The sequence below is a fragment of the Doryrhamphus excisus genome, chromosome 3, assembly GCF_030265055.1.
Source record: "Doryrhamphus excisus isolate RoL2022-K1 chromosome 3, RoL_Dexc_1.0, whole genome shotgun sequence".
Lineage (NCBI taxonomy): Eukaryota > Metazoa > Chordata > Actinopteri > Syngnathiformes > Syngnathidae > Doryrhamphus > Doryrhamphus excisus.
This window is the reverse complement of record NC_080468.1, coordinates 4,289,275-4,304,599: the sequence shown is the minus strand read 5'-3', so window position 1 is coordinate 4,304,599 and position 15,325 is coordinate 4,289,275. Positions and strand designations below refer to the sequence as shown.

At 41.4% G+C, this 15,325-nt stretch overlaps 1 protein-coding gene across 3 annotated transcripts in view; it reads left to right on the top strand.

Annotated features, from left to right (window-relative positions):
- Positions 1-15,325, top strand: part of LOC131125181 (voltage-dependent R-type calcium channel subunit alpha-1E-like) — a 55,801-nt gene that overhangs the window by 11,989 nt on the left and 28,487 nt on the right. For all 3 annotated transcript variants that reach the window (XM_058066462.1, XM_058066461.1, XM_058066460.1), the window contains exons 4-8: positions 3,596-3,701; positions 3,849-3,988; positions 11,508-11,611; positions 11,840-11,998; positions 14,050-14,240. In XM_058066462.1, the coding sequence (XP_057922445.1) occupies positions 3,596-3,701; positions 3,849-3,988; positions 11,508-11,611; positions 11,840-11,998; positions 14,050-14,240 (700 nt within the window). The remainder of the gene's footprint in view (positions 1-3,595; positions 3,702-3,848; positions 3,989-11,507; positions 11,612-11,839; positions 11,999-14,049; positions 14,241-15,325) is intronic.

Below are 15,325 nucleotides of genomic sequence, written 5' to 3'. Positions count from 1 at the left end.
TTTTGTTCTGCTCTGAATCTTAATTCTTCATCTTGCCAATGTATTTTGAACTTCTAACTTGGGAGAAAATTTCGAGAAGGCCCTTTTCTGTTCTCACATGTCTCAGAACATCACCTCCAAGCTTAGAGACACTCCAAAAATCTTGTAAAGAGTTTGGAACTATGTTGCAAAGTGCTATAGCATAGCTCCCAAACACCACACTACTATTAGCTGCATTTCACTCCGATGTGCTCTACTTTCCTCTGGGTGTGCTCTACATGTGCTCTACATGTGCTCGTGGCAGAGGACACCAAGTTAGTGAGAATGTGCAGTGATCATTAGAAGAAGCTGTGGGAGGAGGCACACAGTGTGAGCACATGCATGGCTCTCTTTGCCTCATAGTGCTCACTGGAATGTGAACCTGCGTGGCTGTGAGTGGGTGTCAGTTCAAATCCACCCATGCGGCAGGATGCTTTCTTCTCAGCACCACTTTCCCATCAACTCATGTATGTTCTCTTATGTCAGCCGAAGAGGACTTACTGTATGTTGTCAACTGTTGTGATGGCGTAACCGCTTCAACACCCCCTCTCGTTTGCAGCATACCAGTCGTCCTCTTATTGTTACCTAAACGCCAGCTCCGTGGGTGAGTAGGAGTGGGGGCTAGTGGTCAAGACTGGCTTTAGGCCAGAATCGGACTGACGCTTCTCCAAAAGGCTGAGGCGTGTGGGAGGGCTCTGGCATATCATCGGCGTTTTCAGACCCACATCTTTGCAGTCCAAAAGTGCAAAACAATTCTGATCGATTCAACGTGATTGCACTCACTTGCACAAGATTGTGGTGAAATGCTGTCACTTTTTCTTCCCGGTTGGTGAGACAAGCTAATTTGCCAGTGCTGAATAGGATTTGTGGGACAAAAAGTTGAAACTTTTGCAAGCCGAACAAAGCATTAAGTTAACCAGGGTGAACGAGACTATGAATTAGCAATACTAACTACTAATTAGGGGCTGTCATCTATCAGTACTCATATTTATAACGCATAGGGTTATGCACACTTATGTGCTGCAGCCTTTACCAAACAGAAAGGAAACGGTATACTGTAAATCACTGCCTTTTTACATGTTTATGTCTTTATGCTTCACTGATAATGTTTTTTTCATCAAACATTGAGATTTCACACCCCCCTTGAAAGCACCGTAGTTTGTGCGACTCCATCTGTTTAATCATTTACATGACCGTTTTTTGTTTGGAAAATAGAATAAAAGTCAAATATCAACAATGATATCAACAAACCAGAGGGTGAATCCTGCAAGTGAACTGAAATGTTCATTTGTATCCATTATGTAATACAGAAATACCACATGACAGACACTGCTCGCTCACAGTTTATTGAACACTATGAGTATGACACACATGTACATGAATTACAAGTGAGACGAACCTTCTTGTCAACTTGGTGAGGGAGAGGTTGACATCACTTTCTCTCCACACCAGAACTTCCTCTACCAGAATGGGGCTAGTTTATCAGTTGTCGGCCTTTCTGTACGTGTAGCCCGGTTGTCAAATCTGTGGTACTTCAGAATGGTGGGGAACATAGTTTGTGACATGGTATAAGTCATGGATATGTCGTCCGTCTTTTTCTGAACAAAGAGATACCAATGGTTCATGGTTAGACTTGTAAACAAACTTGAGCACTCTAAGAGCATTCAGGTTCATTTTGATCTGCAGGAGGCTCATTGATAGCATTGTTAAGATCTGGTGCAGCCTGAATGGTCACTGCAATAATGTGGTCCTCAGTATCATCTCATACATCTGAGTCCTCCTGGCCTGAGTCATCATCTGCATGATCAGCCATATAGCTTGCATGTCTACAGAACCATCATTCATTGAAAAACAACAAAATATTCACTGAACGCAAGCTATAGGTCCCACCTCCCGCTGCACTTCTTTGTTGACGATTTCACCCTGTTGGCAAGGAGCATTGACTTCTTCCAGGACATGGTTCAAGTTTGTTCAAGTTTGAAGGACTGCTAACGTGCCCAAACGTGCCTTCAGGCTGAAGTGGCTGTTTTGTGAATGTGGGCAAAGCAGGAAAATACAAAGCTGGACTATCCACTGCTGATGCCTTTCCAACGTTACTTAGCTGCAAATAACAATTTATAAGTGTCCTAAATGTGTTTATTTTATGTAAGAAAGCCATTGTCTGTGTAGCATTATAGAGTGTGCATACAGGGAGCGGAGTCCAAATTACAAGCTCACCGATGTCTGTAGTTGCTAATAGCCTTTAAACGCGGACCTGCATTACCACCCTTTGAGTTAATACACAGTAAGTCAGGGTTCTCCAGCTTGTACTTTATGAGCTACCTGTAGTTCCTAACCACTTTTCAAGTAGCTCTCTAAAGTGTTTATTCATTTATTATCAACTCCTATACCGATAAAATTAGAAAGTGGGGTTCGACAGTAGTCCAGAACTCCTTGGGAGGGCTTGACCAATCACAGCGGAGTGGGCGTGCCCGGAGGTGGGCTGTGGTTGGAATAAATTAAAAGAGACCGTTTTGGAAATGCAAGCAAATATAGGTGGAATAGGTACAGATTCCGGAAGATCTAGAAAGCTTTCTGTGTGGGTTATTGTGTGTAGCTTCTCTATAGGAGCATAATAGGTCCCCTTTGAACATGGATTGTGAATCTAGCTTGTTAACTTCCGTCACTAGTGAACAAAGGCAAGAGAGAAGTGGATTGTTCTGGAACTGAATCTATTCTAATCATTACAAAGGTCAGTCCAAAATTTGAGGAGAAAGTCAATGTCAAGCTAGGTGGGTTTGGAAGGGGAGTAGCGAGCTATGAATTATGACTAATAAACAGGCTCTACTACTCGTAGCATGTATTTTCGCACATAATTGGCAATAGAGTGGACATGCGAGTTAGTGTTGGTCCCCTTCTTCTGTGAGTCACTGACCTCATTTCACTAGAGTTGGAGACAGACTGACTGATGGATAGATGGATAGATGATAGATGGATAGATGGATGGATGGATGGATAGATGGATAGATGGATAGATGGATAGATGGATAGATGGATAGATGATAGATGGATAGATGGATAGATGGATAGATGGATAGATGGATAGATGGATAGATGGATAGATGGATAGATGGATAGATGGATAGATAGATAGATAGATAGATAGATAGATAGATAGATAGATAGATAGATAGATAGATAGATAGATAGATAGATAGATAGATAGATAGATAGATAGAGTGATGACGTAAGTGTCAAAGTTGTCGTTCTCCCAGTCAGGCCAAGGTGACTCTTTGACACTCTTATTCCCCTCCCTTACCTACTCTCCATTTCTCTTCATGAAAGCGCTTAAAAGACATGTTGCCATGGCGACGGCAGCCTCACTCTTAACAGATTGCCTTCCCATCGAAGAGAACATGAATCCTGTCTTAATTCATTTGTCATTTAAGGCATCATCCATCATTTTTTTCTTTCAGTGGTGCACAACCATAAAAAACATTTGTTTTTAATGCACAAAGTCTTAAGTGTAAGGGGTTGTTGATATTTTGTATTTGTTATCCAATAATGTCACCTTCCTTGACTTTGTGGCCCTTTCTACGCCGTTCGAGTACATGATCCTGGCCACCATCACCGCCAACTGTGTTGTATTGGCTTTGGAGCAGCACCTTCCCGGAGAGGATAAAACCCCCATGGCAAAGAGACTGGTGAGCACCCAGTGTCGGAGTCCACAATTATCTCTCAGCTTTGAGAGCAGTGTACAGTAATTACAAGCTGCTTAGTGTGTTGACACACACCACAAACACAATGACATGTTTATGACGTCTTTATAACCGTCTAATGTATCTGTGCAGGAGAAGACAGAGCCATACTTCATCGGGATATTCTGCTTTGAGGCGGGAATCAAGCTGGTGGCGCTTGGTTTTGTCTTTCACAAAGGTTCCTACTTGCGTAATGGCTGGAACGTCATGGACTTCATCGTTGTGCTGAGCGGGTGAGTGGCTTTGGCTCGTCTCCTTGGCAACAAAGTCAAAAATGTTTGTTTTGCACAAATTGCTCGTCACCAAACATTGTGATTTGATCCTTTTGCGCAGGGGAAATAATCACAGTTGTCTGCTGCACAGAAACAAGTCTTTTCTTTTTGACGGCTAGTATGTTTTATATGATATTCAATTTTGATATGCTTCATACAAGGCAGAACAAATAACCGTAGACAGATAGACAAATCATGCAGTTTTACAATAACATTTAAACATTCTCACTTTTGTCTGTAATCTATCAATCGGGGATTGGCGTTGGATCCTTTGGCTTGGTGCAGCGTAGTAAGATCTGTACAGGATTCTTTGATGTTTGCCATTTGAATACTACTCTAGAGATATTTTACTTTAGCTAGAGCTGTCAAGTTGATGTCCAGAGTGACTCTTACCCCGGGCTCACAATGAATCCGTTGCGGCCTGATCCAGTTGGGCTTGGAGCAAAGTGCCACTCACACTGTCTGTGGTACACGCAGTGGCAAACTGGATTCATGATGGATTCAGTGTGAGCCCGGGAAGACAACAGGAAGTGAGGTTTGCCAACGCAATTTCAGCTGGCCTGTTGACAATAGCCTGATAGGTATCGGCCATTAGTTTACCCCTCACATGGGACATCAGCGTAAAATATTATCTGAGCATTCGCGGTATCATATTGGACATTCATTGAACCTTTGCAATGGCAGATCGAGAATTTGAACTATCAGTGCTGAACATTCATAGTATCACGAGTGGACATTTGCACTATTAAACTGAACTTTTACTGTATCAGCCCTGGACATTTTTGATATCTCGACTGAGCAGTGTCACATTAGCCATTTAAAGTATCGATACTGAACATAAGTGGTATCACTATTGGATATTTGCAGTCATTGGATCCAGAGTCCAGACAGGCCAACATGCCTATTGTATGTGAGTGTGTGTTATTTCCTAATTATATGCACTGTACTTCCATTATGTACTACAAACTTAATTTCAAAAAAGTTTTTTAATTAAACCTCAATCGTGAGTGTGCAATTAGTTTTGACAGAATTCATTTTGCGCTTACTAGGCTGTGGTTGGTGAAGCGCAACATTAATTTCCGACACGCTTTGTCGGATTATGTTGGTGCATTCATGCGCCTAACACCGCCCCCATCAGCTTGTATCAATATATGGAAGGCCTGCAGACACTTCACACTTCCAGTCGGGTTGACCCAACTGGCGGGTCAGTTTTGCATACGTTGGTTGTGATGTTGAGACAAACTCCATGCAGAGCGAGCATAAAATAAAAGCAAGAAATCTGTGTTTCCATAGTGCAGCAGCCAGTCTTTGTAGTGGGTGATGGGTGGGTGGTTAAGTGGATTGGCAGTTGTATCTAAAACCTGCTTGTGTTCGCTTTCAGGGCCTCGCTCAAATCACTCTGAATGCAGCGCTGCGACTGATCGGGAAAATACACCCAAGAAACAAAGAGTAAAAAACAAAGAGTCTTAATTTGTTCCCCATAAGACCGGTTGGTTTGGTGAATTAATTATACATTCAGACGTGCTGCATTCAAGGACCACTGCTGTTGACACCCACATGTTCTCATTTGTCCTTCTTTGTACGTGATCTCGCTCCATCTTTTATAAATGTTATTTTTTTTTACAGAGCTATGCTTCGAGTTAGTCTCATTATCCAACAATCACGTTTGCAGCACTTCAGTAATGGGTCATTAGCCCAAATCAGCTCTGCTGTGTGCAAACGAGCTCTTACTTTTTAGTCGCTTGATAGGTTGATACAAACACAAAGCAGACTTTCTGGACAAAAGAAAGTGGACAAAAGAAAAGAAAAGAGATGCAGGACATCCTCAAAGAACATCTGGAGTTCTGCACACTAAGCGACGTGGGAACTGAATAGCATGGATTATGCTCCAGCGCCATGACACCAGCATAAGTGAGGCAGATAACACCCTCTGGTGTATAGGTAGTCTAAATTATTAAATGAATAAATTATTTTGTACACCGAAAGTACCAGAAAGTCTGTCCTAACAAAAGAAACAATTGATTGTTTGAGCAAAGAAGTTTGCAAATATGAACAGATATAGAATACGCTTCAGTCGCCATTGTTTACATCAGGGGTCTTAAACTCAATTTACCTGGGGGCCACTGGAGCTGGGGTCTGGGCAAGGCTGGGCCGCATCAGGTTTTCCACGAAAAAACAAACACATTTATTAGAAACAGAAAAATATACAAACTTTTTCAGTGCTTTGGTTCCGCTTTTCTACAATAAAAGCTCTGATAAAACATTCCACTGTTCTCAAATATCTTAATTTTTATTTTTCTGCACAAAATAAGATGAAAAATAAATAAACAAATCAAGAATAAAGAAAATCAATCAATCAGTAATAAATAAATATAATAATAATAAAATGGCAAATAATAAAAACTTAAGAAACCACATATAGTTGGTGGGTAGACAAATTATTTTTTTCAGATTAAAATTAACAAAGCATTATTAGAGCCCTGTAGACATGACAAAACACGACTATAGTCACATTTATACTCTTTTTATTTACAACATATTGCGCAACTGCAGGGTCTTGAGACACATGCTAACTCGCAAACTAGAGAGCTAGCGACCTAAACGGTAGCCTTCAAGTTATTTCCTTTAAACTTAAATAGCCAAAAACTTACCACTTCCACACGGATAGGGAGGATAACTATTAACAGTTATTTAACCTTTAACATGAACATTAATCAAACGTAATATTTTTTTCTGGGTACATGATACCATACAGCATCCATATCAAACTTGCGCGGGCCGCACTAACATTAAACTTTCATATCAAGGGGGGGGGCCTCAAACTAGTGTCCTGCAGGCCACATTTGGCCCACGGGCCGCATGTTTGAGACCCCTGTTTTACACCAACATGGGAAGCTAAATACCTCAGGAATTGCACATTGAGTGTGCTGGAGTGTGTTAGCAAAAGCCAAGAAAGGTGGCTTCTTTTTTCCCATTAGGATGAACTACCCGACCAATAGCATTTTCCGAAATACATATTTGTACGGTTTCCACATGCTGATTTTTTTGCTCTGACTTTACATAACTTCGAGTTATGAATATAGTTGTTGGACAACAGCGGGATGTGACGTCATGTGAAAGCCAGCAATAGCTCTTCTTGGATCCTGATACATCCGATACATTATTGTGGGACCCCTGAGACTTAAAAATGGCTGAAAATAGTACAGCATATTGTGGGACCTTTAAGAGTCCAGCCGCGTTTTCTGCCACCATTTTTGCACATTTTCTCCAACACATCTGCCTTTTCTTTCCGTCTGTCTCTATGTCACACATAGACACTCCACCCCCATCAGTGTGGTGTCACAGTACAAGTAAGTCAGACTTAAAAGAAAGCGCACATGTGTCATGGAGGCCTCGTGGGAATCAAATCGAGGCTACTGGGCCAGTGCTGGCGGCATTCATTCCATTTCGTATTAATGAATCGCTACAAGTCAATCTGCTGGGACACTGAGCTCGATTAAAAACCTTAATCTGAGTGATGAGCATGTGGCAAAAAAGGAGGACCTAGGCTACAGAAACCTGTCAGATAATTGAATTTGGCGGTAAGGTGCTAGTTCTCGACCAGCGTCGCCACAGGTGGACATGATGCTCGATTAGTGCTGAAATGTCGCGTGACACCACAATGTCGCGTGTTTAGGAGTGGTTTATTTAGAGAGCTGCAGCTGTAAGTTGTTGAGCTTTTTGGCCTTGTCTTGTCACATTAGTGATTGCTCACCAAAGTTATCGCCCCGATCGTTAGACGGAATGACATAAACGTGAGGGAATTGGGATTCATTAGCCATGTGGCAATAATAATCTCTTGTGTGTCTGGGTGAGATTATGTGCTACATTCACATTTAGAAGTCCGTTGAAAGTCAAATGAGATATTTTTGATTAGGATGTCATTTATGGCTATAGCTAGCAAACTATTTTGTACCTGAAGTACACTCTAAAAAGTAATTTGGAGTATCTGTTGACACCACTTGATTTTATACATGAATGCAATGTCAAAAATGTAATTAATTGATTTAGATAAACTTTCCAAGTTGCTAACTTTATTTTTTAAGTTATGTTCAAATAATAATGTTGGCTATTACATGAACTTAATTTAGAATGTCATATACACTCAAATTTTATTGTTGGTAAGCTTAAAACAAAATTCAAGTTGCCATGACTTAATAAAATTAGCTTGGTAACATAATATATACACACACATACGTATATATATATATATATATTAAGTTACTGCTACTTAAAAAGTTGTGTGCATTGTTATTATAATTAAGTAGACAACAAATTAAACTACTTTGAATAAAATGATTAAGTCAGTTGACTTAACATATTTCTTTGAGTTACGAACTTAAAAACTTGTCCCTATGACAACAATTATTCAGTAAACATTACTTAAAATAAGCTTTGAGTGAAGAGGAAAAGCTAATTTGTGCAATGCAATATTGTTTGTTGGTTCGAAGCAATTTCAAATTAAGTTGTCATAACTAAGAAAGACTAATGGGAACTGTTGCGTTGATTTTTTTTGTTGAGCCTAAACGTTTATTTTTTGAGTGTACTTTATCCATCCATCCATTTTCCATACTGCTTATCCTCACTAGGGTTGCGGGCATGCTGGAGCCTATGCCAGCTGTCTTTGGGCGAGAGGCGGGGTACACCCTGGACTGGTCACCAGCCAATCACATGGCACATATAGACAAACAACCATTCACACTCACATTCATACCTATGGACAATTTGGAGTCGCCAATTAGCCTAGCATGTTTTTGGAATGTGGGAGGAAACCGGAGTACCCGGAGAAAACCACGCATGCACTGGGAGAACATGCAACTCCACACAGAGATGCCCGAGCAGGGAATCGAACCCAAGTCTCCTAGCTGTGTGGCCTGCTAACCATTCAGCTACCGTGCAGCATTAAGTACTTTAGTGGATCTTTAGTGATCATGCTTAGGAACATAGCACTTTCTTAAATTGAGACGTTTATTTATTTCTCACATTGGTTCTTAGCAAGGTTAACTGTATTGTTTGATTCTTCTTATTTAGCTTTCATTATTAACACAAGCGTGCTGTTTCAGGTGCAACTCTTTGTACTTTTGTACATAATTCCAATCCAACAGCCACATATTAATTAGTCAGTGTTCTTTAGCTGGTATTAAAGCCATTAATGTGTTGATGTTGTTTTGTGCATTAGCATACGCAGAGCTGCACTCAAATGGCGAGCAACGTGATGCCGCCGATGACTGCTGTAGTGTTTTTGGCGGCGTTAGGGAGTGTAGGTGGAGGTGTGTGGGAGAGGCTGCATGTAATGAATTCAGCCTCTCTAACAGTAGCAGTGCAACAGTGCTCCATGTACAGTGTTCAGTACCTCAGCCTATCTGTACTAACCCTGACTTACTGTCCTTAAGATTGAACAAGTACTTTAGTCAATGTTTTTCATTTAAATATGAATTAAATTTGACTTTATTTAGATTGGCTAAATACTATTGAGAGAATAAATAGGAACGAACGAAGGCTCCTCAACTTTAAACTTGGAATTGGATGAAGGGGCATATGACCACCCACAAAAATGATGCAGAGTACATTATTTTGTAGTAAGCAGTGGTAGTATTTTAGCAATGAAACAAAATAGGACTAACAACGGATCCCTGTGGAACTCTAGTAGTGTATTATTGTATAAAGCTACATTTTCTGTGATTTCAACAAAACATCCATCCATTTTCTATACCGCTTATCCTCACTAGGGTCGCGGGCATGCTGGAGCCTATCCCAGCTGTCTTTGGGCGAGAGGCGGGGTACACCCTGCACTTGTCACCAGCCAATCACAGGGCACATATAGATGAAGAGAACATGCAAACTCCACACAGAGATGCTCACCGTGCAGCCTCTAACAAAACATACACTTGTAAATTATAACCTGACAGCTAAATTAAACTAAATAAATACGAATAAATACCACTTTTTGTTTTAATTGCAATCAATGCATGTGTCATTGAAGTATACTGTATGCAGCCTCTTCCTTCCTGCCTTTTGTGGCCAATGCTTGGAGTGAAGGATATTTCCACAGACTCCCACTCCACATGCTCCTTACCCCCGTGTCTCTCGCTGTGTCATTGCTTCGGCCAACACACACACACACACAATCATGCACACACTCGCTCGCGCTCCCTCCCACTACTTTCAGGAGAGATTCTGCGTGGGCCCACACTTGAGTCTCTGCCATGTGCCTTCTATCCCCCCCCCCCCCACACTCAATCATCCACACACACACATAACCTTGTGTGTGCAATAGGCAGGTGCATTGACAACAAATAATTGTACTTGTAGGTCATACATGACTTTGCACATAAGCAGATCGTTTTAGAATATTTGCCTTTGGCTGTGCTTGTTAGTCAGCCAGAGAGCGTGTATGTTTTTCATTATTTGTGTGTAGGCAGAAAGACGTCATTGCGTTTGGGCAGATATGAGTATAGCGATGCATACATACTGTATGTATATACAGTACATACTGTGGATAGGGATGCTCCGATCAGGGATTTATGCTGTCAATTCCGATACTGATCACATGTAATAAATATTTCAATTTATGTATGATGAAATCTATTGGCCTGTATAAAGGGGAAAGGGGAAAATTCCAAGGTCCCTTGACTTCCATGGGGGCCAAAAAATAGGTCATTACTAATATACCTTTGAATATTCTCATTTATCCAGGTCATTTATTATCATGATATTCGCAACGGGTGTCATCGGTTTGCCCAAGTAGCATTAGCTTGGGCTACACTGCACTGAACAAAAGGATCCGTGCAGGCTGCAGTAGTACAAGCTACAGGGGATCGGTGTTGAAAGGGATTTAGGCCAATCGATTGCAACATCTCTAATGGATATAATTCCAAAATGCAAATTGAACACCATTCAGTCTTCTCCACGGTTGCTTCATGCATCACATCAAGGCTCGTATTGTTAGAGGGAGCTTGATTACGATTATCATCAAGTGGCTCTGGACTAACACCTCATTGTTAGGCTATTTATGTCAATAAAACATGTCAGATAGATGCTCTTCATGTCAACAAAAGGAACAAGGAAACCAAAGGCACCTTGTTCCATCCATCCATTTTTTATGCTGCTTATCCTCAGGGGCGAGAGGGTGAGGTACTCCGTGGACTGGTCGCCAGCCAATCACAGGGCACATATAGACAAACAACCAATCACACTCACATTCATACCTATGGACAATTTGGACTCGCCAATTAACCTAGCATGTTTTTGGAATGTGGGAGGAAACCGGAGTAACCGAAGAAAACCCACGTATGCACGGGGAGAACATGCTAACCACTTGTGCACCGTGTCGTTCACCTTTTTTCCTTTATGTTGAATAATGTTTCATTGAAATGGTGACATCAAGCTGTTTGATCACAAAGTACTAAGTCACATTCAGATACCCTGCTGTGTCCATTAGGATCCTGGCGACGGCAGGAGCCCACATGAACATCCCTGTGGACCTTCGCACCCTGAGGGCTGTGCGAGTCTTGAGGCCCCTCAAGCTGGTTTCTGGCATCCCCAGTGAGTCTTTTTTTAAACTCACTTTCCTTTTAATACACATAAAGGAATCAGACCTTTATTCTTTCTAATTTCATCCATAGACAGCACTTTCATTTTCATGTTGTTTTGACCTCTAAATGCAGCATACACAGGCAAAGCTTATTCTACCCAATCTGAAATGGAATGTAGACATTCAGTGCTGACTGACTTAGTTGTGCACACAAGAAATAATTCTGTGTTCCCCCTCAGGCCTGCAGATAGTGCTGAAGTCCATCATGAAGGCAATGATCCCACTGCTTCAGATTGGTCTCCTCCTCTTCTTTGCCATCCTCATGTTTGCCATCATCGGCTTGGAGTTCTACAGCGGGAAGCTTCACCACACCTGCCTGCCGTCTGTTGACATCCTGGGTGGGTTCACGTCCAATGTGGCTTTTTGTTTTGGGGCTCTTGCTCTGCAAGTGTACTTAATATTGTGTCCATTAGGTTACTGCTCATATCATGTCATCTGTTCACAGAATATTTTGGATGTAGTCCAATGGTAGTGGGCGTGCACATGTTTTTTTTTTTTTTACCAGCAGCACGTGTCCTTGCATAACCAGAAGAACTGTTTTGATTATGTCCTTGCATCCCACGGTCCATTTTGCAGTTCTGATTAATTAACATTGTGGAACTCCTCTGCGCTTGTGTTTGAAAGCTTTTCATTGAGATGGTATTTGAAACATTTCAGCAGTTCTACCGCTTACCAAGCTGATATATTTATGGTGTACACCAAATTCATTTCAGACGTTCCAGTGTTATACGCTCAACCTTCACCACAAATTTTGCTGATTCACTATACCATGGTTTTCAAACATATATGAATGAATAACTTATGAATAGCTGTTTTGTTGTTAAATACAGCCTATTATTAGTAAAAACCTGCACATTTAAGCAAATGTCACATATAGTTTGTCTAAGTTAAGAATTTTCAAGCATAAAAATAAACAAACCAAACAAACTAAATGAACCAAAATACAAATACAGTGTATAAGGCATCCAAAAGAAGTATTCAAAGCAGGGTTTCCGCTCCATGTAACATGAGGTGCCCATCATGTCGATCACAAGCTACCAGTAGATCGCCAAGGTAGTTTGGTTGATCACGGTCACATTCAGCTGACAAATGTGTGTTTTCTATATGCTTCTATACTCTTCTATATCTGAAATTATATAGCAAATACTAATTGAATGTAATACATGAACTGTGTGTCTAATGAATCCATCCATTTTAGATGTTGCTTATCCTAGGGTATGGGTATGTTAGAGCCTAATCCCAGAGGCGTGGCAGGGTCACCAGCCAATCGCAGGGCACATATAGACAAACAATCATTCATAGCGATGGGCAATTTGGAGTCGCCAATTAACCTAGCATGTTTTTGGATGTGGGAGGAAACCGAAGTACCCGGAGAAAACCCACGCATGCACGGGGAGAACATGCAAACTCCACACAGTGATGCCCAAGCAGAGAATCAAACCCAGGTCTTCCCGATCCCTTGAATGTGTGAGCAACATTCTAAGCACCGTGCGGCCCTGTGGAATACTCATCAATAATTTTTTATTATATATGTAGAAAAAGGTAGATAATTTGGACTTGCAGTGTAACTTTAACTCAAATAAATATAGTCAATATATGCTATACATGTAGCAGGCCACCTCCACTCCACTGTGATTGGTCACACTGCCAAGCGCTATTGCCGGAACCCACTTTCTAAATTTATTTGGAGTTGATAATAAATGAATAAACCCTTTGGAGAGCGTCTTGAAAAGTGGTTAGGAGCTACTGGCTGGAGACCCCTGACTTACCGTGTATGAACTCCAAGAGCGGTAACATAAGTCCATATTTATTGAGTGCAGACAATCTTGATACAACATCGGTATTGTAAATTTGGTCATTAAATATTTTTTGCGGGACTACCGGTGTTTAAAAATAATAGATCCACTGATTGTGGTGGAAAAGGCTATAAGCAACTCCAGACATCAGTTAGCTCTGCGCTAACCTGGTGAAATCAGAGCAATGAAACAGTGCAGCAGAGCAGGGGAAGGGCAAGCCTAGATCTTGTACCCGCGAACACCCATATAAGGAAGTGTGGCCAGTGTTATAGCCAAAACCTCACACCTCACAAAACCTGTTGAGTAGCGCACCACCATCCCCAGTGCACCCAATAGTGAAAGAGTGTCCCGATGTCCAATTCACAGGAAAGTAGAATATGCAGCAGGCTAATAAAAAAAGGAGCTTCAAGGCACAAATGGATGCTCTGATGCCACCAGCCAGATGGAGGATGCATGCATCATGGCAGCTTCTTGATCTCCTTGTGTGTTGTTCTGTCTATGCTCATAACACCATGGAGGTCATCAACGCTCCATGATTGGTTTCAACCCCTCGTAACATGAAGGTGCTCTTTTTCTTTTCTGTTTTCGCACAGACAACGAGACGGTAGACTCATCCGAGTTGGCATTTGCATGTGGCGTGAGGAAGTGTCCTGAGAAGTACGACTGCAATGACACCTGGATCGGCCCCAACGATGGCATCACACAGTTTGACAACATCCTGTTTGCTGTTCTCACCGTCTTCCAGTGCATCACCATGGAGGGATGGACAGCCGTTCTCTATAACGTAAGTGCACGCTGTATATCTATTTTCTATACCTCTTATCCTTATTATGCTGGAGCCTATCCCAGCTGACTTCCAGCGAGAGGTGGGGTACATGCTGAACTGGTCGCCAGACAATCACTGGGCACGTGTATGAATATAATTATATATATATATCATATACTTTTCAATGATATATTCAATGCAGAGCACGGAAAATGTATATAAATCAGAATTATTATAGTGCTGTTTTTGGACTCTTCTAAATCCTTCCTTCCTTATATTCATTCATTAATTAATTTTCTACCGCTTATCCTCACGAGGGTCGCGGGGGGTGCTGGAGCCTATCCCAGATATCTTCGGCCAAGGGGCGGGGTACACCCTGGACTGGTTGCCAGCCAATCACAGGGCACATATAGACAAACAACCATTCACACTCACATTCATACCTATGGACAATTTGGAGTCACCAATTAACCTAGCATGTTTTTGGAATGTGGGAGGAAACCGGAGTACCCGGAGAAAACCCACGCATGCACGGGGAGAACTTGCAAACTCCACACAGAGAGATGGCCGAGGGTGGAATTGAAGCCTGGTCTCTAGCTGTGAGGTCTGCGGGCTAACCACTTGACCGCCGTGCCGCCTCCTTCCTTATATAATTATTTCATTTTTTTTGTGCAATTAAAAAAATAAAATAAAAATTATATATATGTATATATATATTTCATAATATCTTTTTTACATTTTATATTGAATACAGAGCCCCAGATTCCATTGTGATAATAATGTGTATAAATACCCATTTATTATTATTTTCATATAATGCTTTTTTTTTTGAGTACGCGTAATTTCCTCATTCCTTAATATCTGCCTGCTGCCATTTTGTCCAGGATCAACCTCAGCCCCGACATGACTGGCATTGCCCAATTTTTTTAACTTCTGCCTAGCAACAAGTGGCTGTGTGTAAGTGTCACAACAACAGGAACAAGAATGCCTGTGTGGCATATACCTATTTTTGAACATTGGCTTTAGGTCACAAATAGCCGGATGAAGGTATCACATTAACAGGAACAATAATCTGAATGACTTCTGTGTTGTTGTGCCTGCTA